The 20,214-nt window shown below is 45.8% G+C and overlaps 1 protein-coding gene across 1 annotated transcript in view; it reads left to right on the forward strand.

Moving 5' to 3' along the window:
• LOC109291212 (sodium channel protein type 5 subunit alpha-like) overlaps positions 1-20,214 on the forward strand; it is a 374,712-nt gene that overhangs the window by 247,735 nt on the left and 106,763 nt on the right. The window contains exon 17 of the mRNA XM_019508100.1: positions 9,631-10,104. Coding sequence (XP_019363645.1) covers positions 9,631-10,104 — 474 coding nt within the window. The remainder of the gene's footprint in view (positions 1-9,630; positions 10,105-20,214) is intronic.

Here is a 20,214-nt window from a genome sequence, read left to right on the forward strand (position 1 = left end):
GGGGGGGGGGCGGGGAGGACAGGGGATGCACATGACACTCCTGTTTATTTCTCCAGGCTGATTCCTTTTTTCATAGCAGTATGACACTGTCTCATCAGCCATCTGTGATCCTCTCTGTATCTTCCCAGATACTGGTCTACAGAATTACTAACTTAGCCAGACATACCCCATCTTGATTGTCTGACCTGTTTTTCAAAACCTCCAGTGAGGGATTCCACAGCCTCCCCATGTTTGGGTGCATTTGGATTTTGTGGGCTCCTCATTTTATAGATGCCCGTTTTGAGACAGTTTTAAAGGGACTTATTTTCAAAAAATGCTGAGCTGAGCATCCACTTTTTCATAATACATCCAAGTCTGATGCTCACATAACGAGGCTCCCCAGATCGCTGGTCACTTTGGAAACTCTTGATCCACGTCTCGGGTGGTGAATGGCACGCAGTGTACCACAGCGTTCATATAAAATGCTTGAGACCTCGCAGCATGGAAAGTCCTGCAGGGCATGGTCATGAACCACTTTGAATCTGCATGAATGTGCTACCCTTGCCCAGCCTTGTTTTCAAAAATGCTGCAGAGCGATGAAGGTGAGAAATCTGCATTCCCAAGGACTGGGACCTCTTCCTTGTTTAAATGGGAGGCAGGGTGATTATGAACCTCATTTTACATGGTGCAGAGGTGGTTTTATCCAGGGCAGTAAAGGAGAGAGACTTCTTCTGGGTTGCCAGCACCACCAGAGGCTAGTCTGTACCTCCTCTATGTTGGGTCATCAAGGTTGCCAAGAAGCACACCTTGCCCCTTTGTTCTGTGTCCTACATCTTGGCCACATTGGAGTGGTCCTGAGTATACGTCCAGAACGGCTCTCTGTCTCAGTTGTACTTATTAGCACATGCTCAGAGCCACTCGGAAGTGGTTACATTGCCCAGTTTCTGGGATTCAGCACACACTGGGTAAGATGACTGGGTAGGGCACATTACTTTGCAGAGCTCCTAGGCTTGGTATGGAGGCAGCATAGACAAGCCTTGTGACTTGCTGCAACCAGCACCCCATCTGTCAGGAAAGTCTCCCACCTGCCCTAACCCATCCTCTCAAACTCATCTGGAGCGGTGGTAGGGCTGCTGGCTAGGACGTTCACAGCCGTCTTTGCACTTGTTTCCTTGCTCTATTTTGCACCTTCTGGTGAGACATTTAAATGAGGGCTTTCCCCTTTCCACCCTGCATTCTCTTTCTGCTTGCTTGTGCCGTAGGCATTTGTGATATCACGATCATTTCAACAGCAAGAGACTAAAAATGTCACAAGCCTGGGATTATGGCTTCACTACAGGATAAAGGAGAACTGGGCTGAGAAGGAATAAGCCTCTTATCCAAGCACAAACAGCTGAAATAATAGAAACGAATATAGAAAATAACTGTTCATGTAAATTGCTTTTTGCAGAAGTGATCTCTCTTTGTAAACTTTGCCCCTGGATGAAAATGTACAAAAGACTAAAAAGCCTGCTTCCAGAAGAAGCAATAATCCTGCCCGGGCAGAGAGATGGGCTCCATGACTTAGTACTGCAGGGCTCTGTCTGTAACGTAGGTCTCACATTTCTGCAGTTCACTGACAGCTTCTCTCTGCTCAGCTTCTGCTTGTAGCTTCTTAGATGTCATTGCTGTAAATAATAATAAGAACAACAATGGATATTAGATTATTATTATTGATGATTGATGATGATGAATCATACATTCTTAATTTGCTAGATGTGCAGATCTTTAACGGTGAGTGATAGTTTTACTTTCTGACCTGAGTAAGGAGCCCATGTAGCTGCACCATACAGGAACCAGGGAACCAATCCTTCCCCCGTGCTCTCAGTGATCAGCTGTCTTGTTGCACTTAGGGAGCATTTTGCTCCTAAATAGCTCTTCTGGCTGTTTGGCAAGTAGAACCAGAATAGTGCTGGGCCTTCTCCTTATCTGCCCTTTCCCATGTACTCATTCACAGGTGAATCATCCCAGTCTCCTAAAAAGAGCCAGTCTGAGTAAGGTCAACCATGCAACCTTACTTCCTTCTGCTTCTTCAGGCAGTTGAGTAAAGGTTGTGACATCTGTCCCCATATTTTTTCTGCTTACGAATAAAATTAAAATGAAATGTCATGCCATACCTTATGCCATGCTGGGTGTAGTGGCAGAACAGCAAAGGTACCCAACTGTGATACAAGCGTGAGCCACACTCTGGACTTGTGCTAAAGGCTGCTGCCCGCTGATCTGGCTGGATATCAGTTGTTCACATTGGGGAGTCAAAGGCAGCTGGACATGATATCAGCCACATCACATGCTGGCCCTAAGGACCATTAGGCTCAGGCAGACCTCTAACCTTGACCTTATACTACACTATACATCCTGGATCCTAGCACTAGTTAACTGGCTATCTTGGAGAATCCACCTGTCTGTGGACGAGGTCTCTCACAGCAGCTCCTCCCCAGCCCCACACCCTTGTCTTGCAGGAGTTGTGACTAGGGCACATCTACAATTTGACCATCTTCCAGCTCCTAGTTTGCACAGCTGAGTGTAAATTAGAGCACTTTTAGGCTGCTTTAACTTACTCTGTCCCAAGATATAGAGACTTTAAAGAAAGCGTAGGACATTGGCCTCGACATCCAAATCCTGGGCAGTATGTGGCTAAGTCAGGCAAGAGAGTCTAGGCTGATGGGTTTTTGTTTTTGGGGGGGTTTTTTTTTGGGGGGGGGGGTGTTGTGTCTGTCCCCACCCCCCAGCTTTGTTTAAACATCTTGCCTAGCAGGGGAGCAGGATGGAAACATTAGTTCTCTCATGTTAGGGGGAAGGCTACACTGCCAAAGCATAATGGGTTCCCAAGAGATTGGAAATTATATAGGTGGGATCAGACTTCCTAAAACAACACAGCTCCCTAATTAACCAAACCCTAATTTTCGTGAGCTCAGGACCCTGGTTTTGGAGTATAGAGACGATCAATCCTCTCAGTGTATTTGCTTAAGTTCAGTATTTATTTCACTCTTGGACAGCTATACAATCATTTTGCAGCTGCCGCTTCACTACATCAGTAAAAGGTAGCATTGACCGTGGACTTCATAGTGGTTTCAGTCTGCATTTGATGAGATGCTGTGTGCTTTCTTAACAAGGCAGTGAGTGCCCACTGATACTGGTGACAGTTGAGGGCACTGAACCCCCGGCTCAAACCCCAGGAGCACAAGAGGATCACAGACATTATGGATTATTGATTTAAATGGAAGTGGAGTGTAAATGAAGCTTTGATTTCTATCCCTCTCTTTTTGCCCAGTCACAGTAAATACAATACTGCAATGAGTATAAGAGGAAGAGGATTTAGATGCGCTCAGGCCAAAACCAGCAGTCACTACAGCAGCAGAGAGGTTACCGTCGAGTATTTTAGAATGTGCTTCATGACAGATATTAAGTGGAATCAACTTGCACAGTCATTTCCTGTGTTCACAAATGCAGAACTAATTTATTTCAGCATGGCATAGAGGATGGAGCACTGGATCGGCACTTGAGAGACCTGGTCTCCGTTTCCAGCCTGCAACTTGCCAGCTAGGTGACCTTGGATCCAGTACTTCAGCTCTTTGTGCTTGCTAGAGACTGGGGTGTGCACATTCTGGCTTAGTAATTAGTCACCTGAAGCATAGGTGAAGTCCAGGCCAGGGTCCCAAGAAGCAGGGAGGCGGGTGGCCTGCTGCAGAGATCTAATGTCAGGACTGACAGGAGTGTTAGCTGGAGTCAAGATATGCCAGGAGTCAAGCCAGGATCCAGAGCCAAAGCCAGAACCAGGAATCAGGCCAGCATCAGGATAAGCCAAGAGTCAAACCAGAACCAGGAATCGAAGCCAGAGTTAGGACAAGCCAAGAGTCAGGGCTGAAATAAGCAGCCAAGAATTAAAGCCAGGGGTTGACTGCCTCCTTCTTTACTGAATGGGGCCAGCAGGGTGCAGGGTTCTGCTCAGGGCCTCACTTCCACCGTATGTGAAATAGATAATGATGTTTGCCACCAGTGCAAAGGGCTTTAAGAGCTACTGCTGAAAGGTCCTGTATCAGAGCATGGTATTGTTGCATGGGTATAGGATCATAGGAAAGTAGGGTTGGAAGGAACCACAGACCACATGTGGTCATCTAGCCCAGCCCCCTGCTTAAGGCAGGGTTGTCCCTGACTAAACCAGCCCAGACAAGTCTGTCCAACCTGCTCTCAATTCAAGGGACAGAGATTCTGTTCCCGTACCTGATCACCCGCACAGTCAGAAAGTTCTTCCTAATCTCCAACCCAAATTTCCTCTGCTGCAGTTTGAAGTCTTTGCTTCTAGCCCTATCCCCTATGGCCACAGAGAAAAGCCCATCTCCATCCTCTCTATAATTGCTGACTGGTCTGTAATTCCTCAGATTCTCGTTTTTGCCCCTTACTTGAAGATGGGCACTATATTTGCACTTGTCCAATCATCCAGGACCTCACCTGACCTCCATAAGTTCTCAAAGAGGATAACTAATGGCTTTGGAATTACACCAGCCACATCTTGCGGTACCCCAGGATGTATCCTTCAGTGCCCTAGGGTGCATCACATCCAGCCCTTCCAAGCTGAAAGCATCTCACTTTGTTAAATCATCCCTTACCTGTTCTTCCGCTACTCTAAGCTGTTTGCCTCTTTCCCCATCTTTGCTGCCAACTGTGCTTGTCATCTGTAGCTGACCTTCTTCATGAAGACTGAAGTAAAAAAAGCATTACATTATTTAAAATGTGAAGTCATCACATATATGTGTTTAAGGCCACTATTCTGAATTTTCCAAAAGAACTTGGGGGACTATATCAGTTTTGGAGTTTTCAATTGGAGGCACCTCAAAATGGCCTCATTGTCAGGGGATGATTGCTCAGTACTTTTTTGGAATCAGACTTCTTTATTTAAGGTTTGTTAGGCTGTGCATGCCAAATCAGGAGTTGTTTTCAAAAACTGAGATCGGTAGACCCACGCTCGCTGCTTCTTAGACTGAAAGTCTTTTTTTAAGCCACAAGGAGAACAATATTATGGAAAAGTAGATAATATTAGTAATAATTTGCAATACAGTAATGCTTTACAATAAATGTTATGGTTCGTGATTTCGAGTGTGTATATTTGTGGAGAACACAGTGTGAGGGGAAGTGATAGAAGTAAACACAAAGTGCTAATATTGCAGTTTGCTCTATTTAAACACCAGACAATAAACTTTGTGATGCAGTCTGTTCATAAGGACAGTGGGAATGATGTTTGAGAGAGTTTTTGTTAAAATCCTGAACTGTAAATAGCTCTTTGTGCAAAATGTCAGCTGTATTCTAGAAAGGAAAATGATGTTGACTTGATATTCAGTGATAAATGATCAGGTTAAGAATGAGGCCAACAGCAGGTGTGCGTTTAAAGCTATGCAGCTATGGAGAAGACCCTGAAAAGCAGTAACAAGGAGGGTAGCAGCCAACTGAACGTATTTCAAATGAGAGCAAAAGTCCTGGGTCAGTGATAAAGCATGATCATCTGCAAAATTATCCCATCTACTGCGGGCCTGCTTCCGCAATCTTCGCCTTGCTTCACCATTTATAAGCATGCAGAGCTACAGTATAAAAGGATACTTCATCAGAATGGCTGATTCACACACAGGGTGCATACGTGGAAGTGACTGCACAGGGGTATAAGCAGGCGGGAGCCAGACCTCCTAAATTTAATTTGAGGAAAATTGATATGGATTCCAGTTCATCCTGAGAATGCACCCAGCAGACCTTTGAGATGTATATTATGGGAATCCTCTCACCATGGTGATAAATAGCTTGGCTTTTCTTAATGACTCTGCTGGTAGCCAGCCCATCGTTATATTTGTTGGTTCTGTGTGTAAGTGTCCACATTAGTGGACAGCTGATAGACAGCATACCCCATGGCCTGGTTTTTAATTATCTAGTGAACTGCAGACTTTTGAATATGTCCAAATGAGGAAAAAAGACAGAAGACACTTTCCTATCAGGAGATTACAAGGGCAAAAATGGGAATCACACAAGCTGCCTGTTTCACGGTCTGAAGCGAACATGAGTTTACATAATCAACCGCCTGACCAGCTACCGACAATTAGCTTTAATTTCACTTTAATGTGTAGCATGGGTACCGTCAGCTAGTTCAAACATGTTTATGCAGGTTCAGGGAAGATTAATGTGATTCTTAATGGATGTGGGGCATCTGCGTTAATGCCAAATGCATTTATTCTAATCATTGTGATTACAATCATTACTTTATCAATTAATAATGACAGGGCACTTCAAATAAAGTGTTACCAGTGGGATTAAGGCCGCACTAGTTTGCAGAATTTCCAGTGCATACATATTGAATAATCAAAAAAAAAAAAAAGAGAGAGAGAGAGTCCTATAGTTGTTCAATAAGGTCCGTGCCAGGATGAACACACGCCCATATTCATTTAATGTAGGCTAATAAAATGATTAATAAATTGTAGGTTAATACAAAAATGAATTTAATTAAAATCTGGAACTCAGGAGGTCTGGACGTAGCTTCTGTGTGACCTGAGATGTGGTTGTGAACAAGAACAAGCTTTCTCCACATGGATCTAATGCATTGCAGTGGCTATCGAAAACCAGCTGTACCAGGCAAAATCCTTGAGAACTTCGGAGGCTCGCCAAGCATCTCATTCAGTGGTTGTGCAGACAGTGCATTTGGAATAAATGCATTTCAGCTTTAAAGTCACAGTAACTTCTGGTTATAAAGAGGTGGTCAGCCTTGTTCATTTGAAGTCAGGCAGAAGGCAGGACACGGTGGCAACTTAGTAGGCCTGTGTGAAGCGGCTAGTATTTGCTTCGGGTTCACATTCGGCCGATTCAGGAGACAGTGATTCGATTCGGTGATCGAAAGGGCCGGGAGCTGGGGCAGGCGGGGCAGCCATGGCAAGGGCTGGGAGAGCGGTCGGGGGACTTGTGGCAGAGCCCCCCCATGCAGCAGGGGGCAGTGGGCAGCAGCGGGGATTACCCTCCCCCCCTCACCCCCCCAGCAGCACCTGGTGAGTGGGGGCTTTTTTTTTTTTAAACAGCCAGGAGCTGGGGCCAGGCAGGGCAGCCATGGGAGGTGGCTGGGAGAGTGGATGGGGGTCTGGAGCACTGGGGGGGCCGGGGGAGCAGGCAGGGGACGGGGCCCCCATGGTCCCCTCCTCCAGCATCCCCTCCCCCACCCTCTACTTACCAGCACGGAGTCCAGGTCCAGCTGCCTGTAGCAGTGAGCAGGGACTGCCCAAATCGCTGAAGCTCTCCGAATCGTTTTCGAATTGATTCGGAGAGCTTTAAATCGATTCGGACTTTCTAATTGGTCCCCTGGTTTGATTCGGATTTGGAGATTTGGCCACCAAATCGGGCCAAATCTCCTCCGAATCGAATCAGCACCTGAAGCTTCATGCGGCCCTACAACTTAGAGAGTACTTTGTCAGATGCTATGAAAGGACTGTTGTGATGACTGTAGGCTCGCTCCACCTGATCCCATGCTGTGCTCTTTCTGAGGTCATGGACTCAGGCTGTCTTGGCTGAAATCCCATGACTTTTCCATTCTTAGGGGTCAGGTACCTGAGGATACTGAATTCACCCTGCCAACAGGATTCGCTGTAGAGGCTACAATGCCCCGTGGAGACCAACCACTTAAGTGGCCTGCAGGTCTGAATGAGGCTGAGACCTCTGTACTCGTTCCCTTTGGGAACCTGCAGGTAGTGATGAGTGACCAACCACCTCCGTAAAACAAAGTATTTTTATTTATCAGGTAAAACAAAGCATTAAAGGGAAAAATAAAGGAGCTGAGAGCAGCAAATAGCCACATGCCTGTTTAGTCTCATTTGGCTTCTCCCTAAGCCAAATTAGAGAGGTCTTAAATTACAGGAACACAGTGGAGTCTACAGTCTCCTACCCAGCCTGGATCTTCGCATGTGTCTTTGGGTCCCTCAGTCTGGTTCTTTCCTATTCAAACTGGGGATGGGGGTTTTCCTGGTTCTCTCCTATTCAAACTTGGGTATGGGTTTTTTTTTTCCAGTCAGTAAAAGCAATTAGACCCATTCAGATTCAGTGGTTCCATGTGTTCTGCCCATGGGTGAGGGGGTTGAATCTGGCTCACCTTCTTTGTTGGCCAAATGCACCATCACCAAAATGATACTTTGCTGACAGATTGAAATATGCAAATCACACAGGCGCTCAATGGCCCTGTTATCAGTTCCAGACTTAGCATCAGAAAAAGGGAGCAGAAACTCAGGTTCTGTGCCTCGCCATTTTGAAGGTGGCTCCGAATTTGCCAATGTGGCCTAAACTTGAGGTGGTCGGGGTCTGTTTCTGAGAAGTGCTAACTACAACCGCTCCCATTGACTTCAGTGGTACGTGTGACTACACTGCACATCGGAGGATCAGATCCACCATGTTTCAGTCAGATATGCAAAGTCAGGAGCACCCAGACTCAGAGGCCGCTTCTGAAACCGGTTACATTGGTATCTTGTAAACTTGGATCTCTGTGGTTTTTAGATGGCTAATCTGTTGGGGCCAACTCTTGATGCCCTTTCACACCTGTTACACAGCCAAAGCTCTCAGTGACTCCAGTGAGTTGCTGATAACTAAGAAGAGGTCAGGTCTGACTGAAGATGCTACTGGATTTTTTCTTCTCACTGTGTGTCTTCTATTATTTTACTAGGAACCAGGGGAAGATGTCATATATGATATCACTGTCTAATTTGCACTATCATCTACACCTTTGGAATAAAGATTTCTAGCATGTGTGGGCAGCAAACTGAGAAATTCATATTTCCAAAAATCCCAAACAGTCCTCATAATTCCGGTCCTTCTCTAAGCTATTCACAACGGCCATCTCACAGTGCTATAAGCACTTACTTGTATTCACAAGGGACCTATTTCAAAGCCCGTGACTTCCGTGGGGTTTAGATCAGGTCCAAACTTCTCAGCCCTGGCTGTCCTAAGTGGAGGAAAGGAGGGAATCCTGAATTCAATCCTAGTGCATATTTGCTTTTCCTACTTGATATCCAAAATCCTTAAAACTTGAGAGAGTGTCAACTTATTTCAGTCTAGACCTTTAAAACTAATGCAGATAGATGGATGTGCTTTCAAATATACTGTTCACCTTATGCATTGTGCACAGTGATGTCGACATATGCTGTGGAATATAAATAATACTTGGTTTCCATAGAAGTCAAGAGAGTCGAGCCAGCTTTTCTTTCTATATTCCTTTATTACAGATAAGCAACATGCGACTGGAATTGTAAGGCACGTTTAGCCTTAGAATTTATCTGCTTCAAACTAGGCTTCTAGTAATATTGTGGAGTAAACGCTACAGTTATATATACGAACATTTACACTCAGCAGCTCCAAATAAATATCGTCCTTTTATTCCACATCTGAGTTTTGGTTTTTTTCAAGTTAGCGTGGCTAAAGATAAGCTGTAGAACTGGCACCTGAAAATGATTTGTTTGGGGAAGAAAAAATCTGGTTCTCTTCTTTCTTACCCCCTGTGTAACGGAGAAGTAATCTGCTGGATCTCAGTGGAGTGGCATAGGTTTTAAATGCTAACTTTCAGTTTGGTGGTGCCATTAATTTTCCTTTGACTTCTGTTCATTTCAGGTGCTCAATCTGTTCCTTGCATTGCTGCTGAGCTCTTTCAGCGCTGACAACCTTTCAGCACCAGATGAAGATGGAGAGCTGAACAATCTGCAAATTGCTTTTGCTCGGATCAACAGGGGACTCCAGTACGTGAAACGCACAATCTGGAATTTCTGCTGTAATGTACTCAGGCATCCTAAGACAACAGCAGAAAAGAAGGCCATGATGAAACTTGCTGCCCAGAATACAGGTGCCCACAACAACTGTATGAATAGCCATACCGCAGCAGAGCCTGGTAAAGATGTGGAAAATCACAGAGAGAACCACACTGATGATGTGACTAACAGAAATGGGCAGCGCCCCGTGACAAGTGACAACGATGATTTTATGACCAACCCTGATCTTTCCATCTGTGTCCCTATTGCTGTCGGAGAGTCAGATATCGAAGATCAAGATGAGGATGAGGAGCAGAGCACGTTCACAGAAATGGAACAGGTAGGAAGCCAAAACATTTGAAAGCAGAACTTATTAGGGGGGTATCCATTCCCATGGCCAATTGTTGACCTACATTTCATAAGGCAAACATTTTAAGGCCAGATCCTGCCTTGGAGAGACACTTTCAGTTAACTTCAGGAGAAGTTGTTGTGCTTATTCAAGAGCAAAATGCACCCCAAAACAACAGGGTATGTCCTCTCTGTGTATCCTCTGTCTATGTCTATATACATTATTTTAACAAGAATAATTGAATTCAACCCCCGCCCCGCTATCCAGCCCTTGCTTTCCCCCAGTGTGTGTCATACAGAGTAAATCTTACATCCTTTGATCAGTTTAAAATGGAAGCAAATGTTGATGTATGTGGACCCTCCATAGAAGACCCTCTTCACCATGACGTTCTCTTTAAAGGACCAGAACCATGCAGGTGTTGGTATGGCAATGTTCAGGGTGAGTTAGGAAGAGCAGCTACTGGGAAGTCATGAAATGAGATAGCAACATGTGCCTTAGCTTCAAGTTCTAGACAGATGTACTCTACTGAACACCGGAGGCACAACTAGTGATGGGGGAGTGGTTGGAAATGGGGGTGTTGTGCTAAGCACCTGAGAGCGGGGATAGAGGAGGGAGGAGTAGGGGTAAGTGAGGAGCGGGGGCCAGCATGGGAGGGTCTTACCTGAGAGCAAGTACTGCTCCTTACATACTACCTTGCTGGGGACAGGGATGGGGAGAGGGAGGGCTACCTACATGCTGCCTCGCTGGGGCTGGGGCTGGGGCTGTGCTCCTGCCTGGCTGCAGCACCTGGGTTGTCGGCTCTCCAGGAGCCACCGTTCTGGTTCCCCTCCAAATTGGCACCCAGGGCTTGTGCCCCCCCTCACCCACCCTGCCCTAGTTATACTGCTGCCAAACACTCTGTGGAAATAGTTGACTAGTTTGAAATTATGATGAAAGGCGGACATTTTTAAACGGGGATGAAATGTGGAGGGGGAAAAACATCTACTCGTGTTTCCTTTTCCCCCCTTTTTTGACCAGCACTGCCTCTCAGTTTTATGGATCATGGCAATGTATCTTGTTTCTAGAATCCTTAGCCTTGATCCAATATCCCTTGATGCCAAGGAAACCCATGGATTTTACTGGGTATTGGATCACGCTCTTGGTTTATGATCAAATCAGGTTGTAAGGAGTGTGGCCAGATCTCAAAAAATACAAAGGAAAATGTTCCAACAGCAAAACCACCCTTAGGAAAGAGTTATTGTAGAAAAGTATAGTCAAATATATGGTATATTTTGACATGCTATGTAAGTAGTCACAGATTGACTGAAAAGTGTTAATCTCTGATGAGTCAGTGTGGAAACCTTCTCAGTGTTGTTGTGCTCTGTCACAAGTAAATGTTTCTATATTGAATAACACCTTGGAGATTAAAACAGAGGGGATGGGATGGGTATATCTATATGGCACGAGGCAGTGCCATGCCAATGCATTAGTTCCCAAAGCAGAAGCAGCAAAGCCACATTACTGAAGCACCATGCCAATAAACTGTGGGAGAAGCATCCAACCACACCATCCAAATGGGCATCAGGATAATGAAATGTACAGTGCCAAATTATTTGAAAATGGTTTAAAGGGCTATCTGTGGGGTTTTTTTACTTTGGTTCAGAGGTGTTTACATCAAGATCATCGATTTGTGGCTTAATGTACATGACTTGGAAGGTAAACCCAAGGCTGACTGTGACTATTTGCTGTTGTGGTATTGTGCATGTCAGGTGTGTTCTTAGCAGCAGGTGTGTTATTTAATCTTGGATAGATCCTGTCAGTCGCTGCCTTATTATATCTAAATGGAGATCAAGAATGCACGAAACAACTTTCTGGCAGTCATTAACTAGGAAGATTTCTATGGATAATGTTTGAGTTCTCTTTCAAATCTTTTCTTTATCCCCGTAGTAGCTGAATCCATGAGTAGATTGCTGGTGAAAGGTAAAATCTGAATGCAGCAGTTTGGAGTGAGGTGACATTGTTGCTATTGTTTAATCTTATGTTATAGATTGTCAGCAATTTATTTGCTTGTTCTGGTGACTGAATTGGTTTCTTTGGGAATTTTAAAGAGATTTTCATGCCACTTCCTAGCAGGGTCATGGTGGTGAAGTACTAAAATCTCTAGTTTGCTTATCAAGCCCACAAAAGCCCCAAGCTCATTTATTCTTTGGATGTACATATGTTCACTTTCTGCACGTACATACATGCATATGTTGACAGTGTTGAATGTGTGGGGGTGAATGTGTATGGGACCATGGGTAGATCCAGGGACGTATGTGGATGCATCTCTAGCCACATCCCTGCACCTCTAGCCATCTCAGCAGCATGGTACATATGCAGTGAAGAGAGCTCATTACACATGCACCACACTGCCAAAGTGGGTGTGGACGCACTAGCATGTGTGCAAGGCTCTGCATGTGCAGGAAGCTCAGGGAGCTCACTGCCTGGTGAGTGTGGGGTCTTCTCAGAAACCCTGCTTTCAAGCAGCTCTGGAGCCATCTGCTGTTTGATCTTCCCCTCCCACTCCTGTCCCTCCCTTGCCTCCCTCCCCGCTAGAATTCAGCACCAGAGAGAAGGAGGAGAGGGGACGAACAATGAATGATGGCAATGCACGCAGTCCCCCAGCTCCAGGGCTGCATGACGGCAGGGGCTGAGCATCACTGGTGCTGCTGCTCGTCCCCTCCTTTCCCTTGCTGCTGAATTCAAGGGTGGGAGAGGAGGGTGGGGTTAAAGCAAACAGCAGCAGATGCTGGAGTGGAAAGCAGGGGATCCAGGCAAACCAGCTGGTAAGCTCATAGGGCTCCCAGCAGGAGCTCCACTGTCACACTGGTGATCTCTGAGGCCTGTTTCATGCTATAATAAAGCAGGTGCAACTCTGCCCCTACTGCACCCCTCCTCTGGATCCACTCCTTCCCCCTGGATCCACTCCTGGATCGACCCTTTCACCCACCCCCCGATCCACTCTTGTGTGGGACTAGAGGTTTTCACTCTAGTGCCACAAACCAAAATGTAATCACTTCTCATTGAAACTGGCTGGTATTTCAGAAACTACCAGATCTAGAAAAGTCAAAAAAAAAGACATGGCATTCAATCCAGTAGGAGTGTTACATTTTTACACGTTCGAATAGTTATTGACATCTCGCAGGAATGGCCGGGTGCTAGACCGTTTCACATTACTGTTGCAAGAAAGTGTGCGATCAGGATCCTAGTGACACCTGCTAGAGCTTGTGAAAAAATGGAATCGCTTGTCTGCGGGAAACACGTGCATTGGGGTCTTGTCTTGAATCAGGTCAAAACCAGACATGTTGAAATGTTTGTGGATTGGAAATTGCGAGAAAAAAGCATGTTGAGAAACATCAAACTGACCTTCCTTGAACCCATCAAAAATGTTGAAGCATTGTAATGCACAATATAAGTAAAAAACCAAGAAAGAAATGAACTTGGGAACTAAATGGGAAAGTTTACATGAAACATGGTATTTTTTTATTTTGAATCATTCACTGTGGTGGGGAGGGTGGTTAGGTTTTGGTTTGGGGTTTGGAGTTTTTATTCCTTCTCCATTTGCTGTTATGTAAACAGTGAACAATTGGGCACAAAACCATTTTATTTTACAAGGAGCCAAGTAATTATGTACTACACAGCTGTACCAACTAGCTTAACTCAGGGGTGCTCAACCTCTAGCCCACAGGCTAAATCTGGGCTCTGGAGGCAGGCCATCCAGCCTGCCGGGCTCCCCACAGCCACAAAATTTAGCTGTAGGGGAGTGGAGACAACATTAATTGCTGCTCCCCTGCTGCCAAATTTCCAGACCCATGGGGAGCCTGGTGGGCTGGATAATGTGGCCCTGCACAATAGAGTGGGCGTGCAGGGCTGGGCTGAGGCTGCACAGGGTTTGGCCAGCGTGGTGCAAGGCCTAACCTCATGTGCTGATCCCCCGATCAACCACTGGATATCAAAGGGGAAGTGATATGGCTCATAATTCAGTCTTATACCCCAATTCCCTGGATGGATGGTACTTAGACACTACAACTGTTAGTTGTCCAATCTGGGGGGAAAACTTTGTAAGGAGCTATGAAGTTTGTTTCCTCACTCTAGTGGCACTTTTATAGCATTAATCCTGTGGAGCTCTCACATTCTGGACTAGCCTGTATCTTGACAAATCCATGTTATGATGATAAGCCACTGTAAATCCTGCAAAGGAAAACCAAGGGAAATGTGAATGGCATTTGCCTGAGCTCAGAGAAAGGACCACAAATACGGTTAAATAGCATTCTGTGTTCAGAGCATGCTACATAAATGAAACAAGAGCTACTGGGGGTTTCATTAAACATTCAAATCTATTCTAACTTTTCCCTAATTGTAACCCATATTTTTACATATCTAAATATTTTAGACCGAGGGAGGTGAATGTTGTGGGCATGTGTGCCTGAAGAAGGATGCTTAGGGGAAAAGATGTATCCTGCGTCTTTTTAGAAACATGGTTCAAATGGGATTCAGCGGTTACAGTTGGCAGCAGTGCCAGAACCCTGCATCACTTCTGCACAGGATTCATTGTTGTTGCCTGGTAAAGGAGATGTATAAATCAGCATTTATTAATGAATATTCCTGTCTGATGCCCTGGACAGGGAAACCCACAAGTGTGCCCACTCTGGCTTCCCATAGGGCCTCTGTTGATTGCCTGCAATAGTCACTGGAGATAATCCTCAGAGAGCAACCAACCCTCCTCCCTCCCTCCCACTTTTGATAAGAGAATATTCAGTGCAAAAAGAAATGTATTTTTTCTCTGTACAGGAGACATTTAGAACATCCTCCCTGCAAAACCGGCTACCGCTGCGATTAATTCATGGCACCTCGCAGCAGTTGGACCTGTGATGTACTTGTCTTAGAAGCAAACTTCTGTGTTTCTCAAGTGCGCTGCTAGAAATATTAGCGCTATGAGCTGAATCTTGAAGTTCGTTCCCAGACAAAGACCCACTGTAGCCATTTTATGTTCATGTCAATCCAGACTCAGCTGGAATAACTGGGAAGCTAGTGGGGGTTTTTGTCTAAATCAGGACTGCAAAATGGGATGCAGGATTGGCTCGGAGGGGGTATTTTCAAGGGCTGACCATTCCCACGGAGTGCCAGGGCTCCCCTGCTAAGAGTGACCATCAGAGAGCTATGCTGGGAAGGTCCCAAAGCCCCTTTTAAAGCAAGCCATACAGCAAGCAGCTCCCATGTTACTAAGAGGTGAGAAACCCTCCTACAACCATACGTTCTGTGCAATGGAATAGGGAAGTTTTGGGGGTTTTTTTTTTAATTTCAACTGACACTTCTATTATTTAAGATGATGCTGGCAGCAACCATCTTGCTGAAAGGTACCAATTTGTGACACTGTCAGTGTTAGGGCCTGTAATAAGCTAGTATACCTGAGAGCACCTTCATCTCCTCTCTGCAACTGAGATGCTCTGACAGTACAGAGCCGGGAGAGACAGGCGTGCAGCCTGCACACATGGTGGAAAGATCGGTTCGAATAAAAAGCCATCCAGATGCTAGACTGGAATAGCAAAGGACAAGCAGGACCAAGGTCCAGAAAACATGCCTGTGTAAGAAATGCCCGATCTAAATGCAGCGAGCCGTTCTCTTTTACGTAGCTGTGGGTGCCAGTCATTGCAACGTTTCCACTCAAGGCTGGAACAGATGGGCCGGCATCCCTCGCCACAGGGGCAGTCTGTCCCTGTCAGTATTCCTGAGTGGGAAATTCCCTCGCACTCTAAATTTGGAGACTCATTTAATTCTGGGGGGGGAGGAGAGGAAGAAGAATAAACCATCTGTTGTGTTGGTAAATCATCGGCTGATACTCTCAGATGCATTTGGGCTCCAATGAATTGTCTATTGTATGATAATGAAGATCCTTGCAATGCTCCCGAGATGGAGAAATTTCAAATATGAATTGTCTTCTGAAGGGGGAAAAAGGCTCTTCATGTACATGGTGTGTATTTAGTGGAGGCAGAGCCAGCCTAAAGGAAAATGGCACACTGGCTGAACTTGTATCTTGGGGTTCTCCTCCCCCCGCCCCAGCCCGTGTGTCCCCCTCCCCAAGCCAGTGGCGCTGCTGCAGGCAGGCAGGCAGGGGTGGAGTGGCAGGGTGCTGCTGCCTGCACTGCCCAGCCCAGCTCCTCCTGAGCAGTGGGTGGAGGCAAGGGGTGAGCTAGGCTGGGCACTGCTCCTCCTGCCTGGCGCAGGGGGAGAGCACTGCTCCTGTGAGCATGTGCTGCTCACGTGTGTGTGTGTGGTGCCCTTCTGACCACAGTGCCCTGGGCACTCACCCCCATCGCCCAGTCAGAGTGGAGGTCAGATGATGAAGTGCAGCAGTATTGGAGCAAACAGCTGGTTGCCCTCTTTTGAAAGCTGTTGACTCACCTGCTCATTTTGGCTCCCCCAAGAATTAAATCTTGGAAATCATTTTCTGAACTGCCGTGAATAAGTTTCTGGCCCCAAAGTGAGACCACCCAGATGTGACAGCAGAATTCACGGCTCTGAAAGAACTGGGAATAGACTGGGACATTAAAATGGTGGAAACCAAGTTCAAAATGCTGCCGGCTGACCAGCAGGATCATTTGTAAGGACTTCATTTAGCAGCAAAAGTTTTCAGAAATCAAAACAGACCACATCCAGAGGGCTATCTGCACAAAAGAGTGGAAGTGCCTCCCTGCCACATCAGACATTTAGATCCACTGCACCCTTGCTTAGGTTTCACATAGTCCTTTACGTGCCTTTAGTCATGATCCTGATACCTCCCAGGATTGCCCTTTGTCCCTTCATAGCGCCATCACACTGGTGACTCATAGACCACCTGTGATTAGCAAAGATACCCTCCTCCATCGTCGCCAGCAGTTGGACGTCAGCTAATACCACAAATTCTTGTGCAGTCCCAACTGCATGACCTTGCATATTGCTCTGTTAAATCTCCCAGTTCTTTCTATATGCTAGTCTCACATTTCCCCATATTGCCAATGCCTCCCAACAGCCATTAGTGCTGTTACGTTTAATGCCCGGGCAATTAATACAAATTTAATACAAGTGGTCCTGAGACTGACCATGAAGAACTCCACTGATCAATTGAAACCCTCCCCTTTTTAATCTTCCCTTTAGCCAGGTCCTTGTCCACCTCGTGATTCTTGCGTTCATCCTCAGCTTGTCCTGTTAAACTAATAATTTTCCATCTGGTACAGTATCAAGTGACGTACTGGAGTGCAGACACATTAGATCTACCTCATTTCCTTTGTTCCCTCATCAGAGAAAGGTATCATGTTCGTCTGGTGCCATCTACCATTGGTAAACACAGGTTGTTTATCTCCATATCTTAATGTTTCTCTCCTTGAAAATATGTTCCAAAGCCTGGTCAAATAAAGAGACGCTTTCTTACATTTGCATTTCTGCAGTCAAACAGCGCGTTCCTTGATAGATTTAGCAAGCATAATGAGATCAAAATCTGCACGGACGGGGCTGGTGTCTCCATATGGCAAAGTGCTCTTCTGCAAATGCATTCTACGCACCTCCGATGCAGTAACAAAGATACGCTTTGGCCACTCTGTTCTGCGGGGATAACACCTTTTATCGTTTCAAACACACGGGAACACCAAGCCAGCAGCACTTGTTCACTTGTCTTCAGAAAGTGCCATTATTGATTTGTTACGATGGAGTGGCTAATTGGGTCATATGGAACGGGCTTGCTTCCTGCTGCCACGGAGGAGGCAAGCTTTACAGCTCCTTTACTCCCTTACTAAAGACCGGATGCAGCTCTGTGGCACGCTCCCTCCCTGCATGTCATAATGGGCCAGATCCCAGACCCCACTGCGGCTCCTTTTCAACACAGCGATTTTGCAAAGCAGCTGGAAAGTCAGCATATCTGGCTGCCTGAGGATTCCCCTGCATGGGGAAATGCTCAGATGGCACAGAGCCGCTGTAGCAGCTGCTAGGCTATCCCTTACTACAACGTGGTGTCTGGTGCAGGAAACGTTGCCTAAGGAAAGGGGAGCGCACAGCCACTTTTGTTCCAGTCCCCCTTGGGAATTGGCAGAGCCACAGGAGGGTCTGATTCTGGCCTCCTCATTTTTCACCTCTGCAACTGCTGTCGTGTTACTCCTCATCTGCCACAGACATGGGACGTTACCTGGGATGTGGGATTGGATGCGAGTCCCTGAGTGCCTTGCTTGAGCCAGGCTGAGCTGCCTGCTGCTTTTTAGCATAGCCCTTTGGTGCCATAGGCATATTCAAGGGGGTCAACCCAGGTGTGCCACTGATCCTGATTTACCCTGCCGTCAGAGCACAATTAGTCCCATGGGGTTTTGTGGGAGCTGAGCCTGACAAATGCCAGAACTGAACTGCACCCATCCAGAACACCTAATTGGTATCGCTCGTTCACACCCGCTGCATGCTAAATTGGTCCGAGAGATACCACTTTGACACTTACCTCCATCTTCTGATCTGTAATTCTCCACTCGCTTGCAGCTGGCGCTAACACTTGTGATGACAGGTGCATGGGAACACATTAGAAGATTCCCCGACCCCCGGGGTGTAGATTCTAATTTCATCAGTGGAGCAAGGCAAAAACCAGGATTTCCATTGCATAGGCAAGTCGGTTTTGTTCTAAACCAAACAAAGAACAAAACAGACCAAAAGAGCAAGCTAACAAAATGTCAAAATTTCCCGCAAAAGTCCCGTAAAATTGTGTCGAGAATTACTGAAACATTTTGCGTCCAAAAAACCCAAGCTTTTTTGAATGTATAATTTTTATAAGGTAAAAAGCATTTTCGAGCATAGGCAATTTCGATGGATAATGTTGAAATATGTGACGTTAAAAAATCAATATAAAATATGTATCAAGTATGATATACTTTTAAAAATGGAAACAGTGCATCAAAATGATAAAGCTTTACCCAACCAAAATGAAACCTTTGCTATTACCAAAATAAAATGGGAAGGTCAACACTGTTATTGGTTTAGACTTTTTTTCCATCGATTTCCCCCCCCCCCCAAAAATTGACATGTTGGCAAGAAACATTTTGCTTTTGATGAAGCTGGGTTTTTTTTTATTCAACTCAGATTTTAGAGGGGAAACCATTTAATCTAAACTGATTTAGCTCAATTAGTCATCAACTTTGAATCATGCTGTGCAAAAGCACAGGTCAATGCAACATTAGAGGATACAGAGGAATTATGTATTAACACAAGAAGCGACCACAAGAACTGCAAAAGAAGGATGTTCAACCATGCACTTTCTGGCATGCTCTGGGCTGTTTTTTCTGCCTTTCTGCCCCTCAGCATGTATGTTCAAGAGCTTTCCCTGTCGTTCCTTCAAGTTTAATAGTTATCAGTTTAATAGTTTGTATCATCTCTGCATATGTCCACTTTATATGCAGGAGACAGTCTCATCTAAGTAATGGATTCATAGATTTTAGGATCAGGAAAGACCATCTAGTTTAACTCCTAAGCGTGATTAGGGGCTTGGGAGGCATGCCTTTTGAGGAAAGAACTAAGGTTATTTAGTTTGGAGAAGAAAAGGGGCATGGGAGGCAGGATTTGAAAACAGCCTTCAACTACCTGAAGGGGAATTACAGAGAGGATGGGGATGGGTTTTTCTCTGTGGCCATACAGGACTGGACTAGGAGCAATGGCATGAAGCTTCAGCAGAGGAAATATAGGTTGGAGATCAGGAGAAACTTTTTGACTATGAGGGTGTTCAAGTGTTGGAACAGGCTGCCTAGAGAAGGTGGGGAATCTCCATCCCTGCAAATTTCAGGAGAAGATTGGACAGATACTTGGCTGGCATTGCTTAGTCAGGGAAGGTCCTGCCGTGAGCAGGCAGCTGAACTAGATGACCTTGTGCGGTCCCTTCCAGCCCTACCTTCTAGGGCTGTGCAAAGCTTCTGAATCTGAATCAAATCGGGAGACCCATTAAAAGGTCTGAATTGAATCAGAAACCTTTGAATCAATTCAGAGATTCAGGTGTTCCCCGCTCACCGCCGCAGGGAGCTGGACCTAGGCTCCGTGCCAGTAAGCAGGGGGCAGGGGGGCTGGAGGAGGGGGGAGGGGACCATG

The sequence above is a fragment of the Gavialis gangeticus genome, unplaced genomic scaffold, assembly GCF_001723915.1.
Source record: "Gavialis gangeticus isolate Ggan-Ray unplaced genomic scaffold, GavGan_comp1, whole genome shotgun sequence".
Classification (NCBI taxonomy): Eukaryota; Metazoa; Chordata; order Crocodylia; family Gavialidae; genus Gavialis; species Gavialis gangeticus.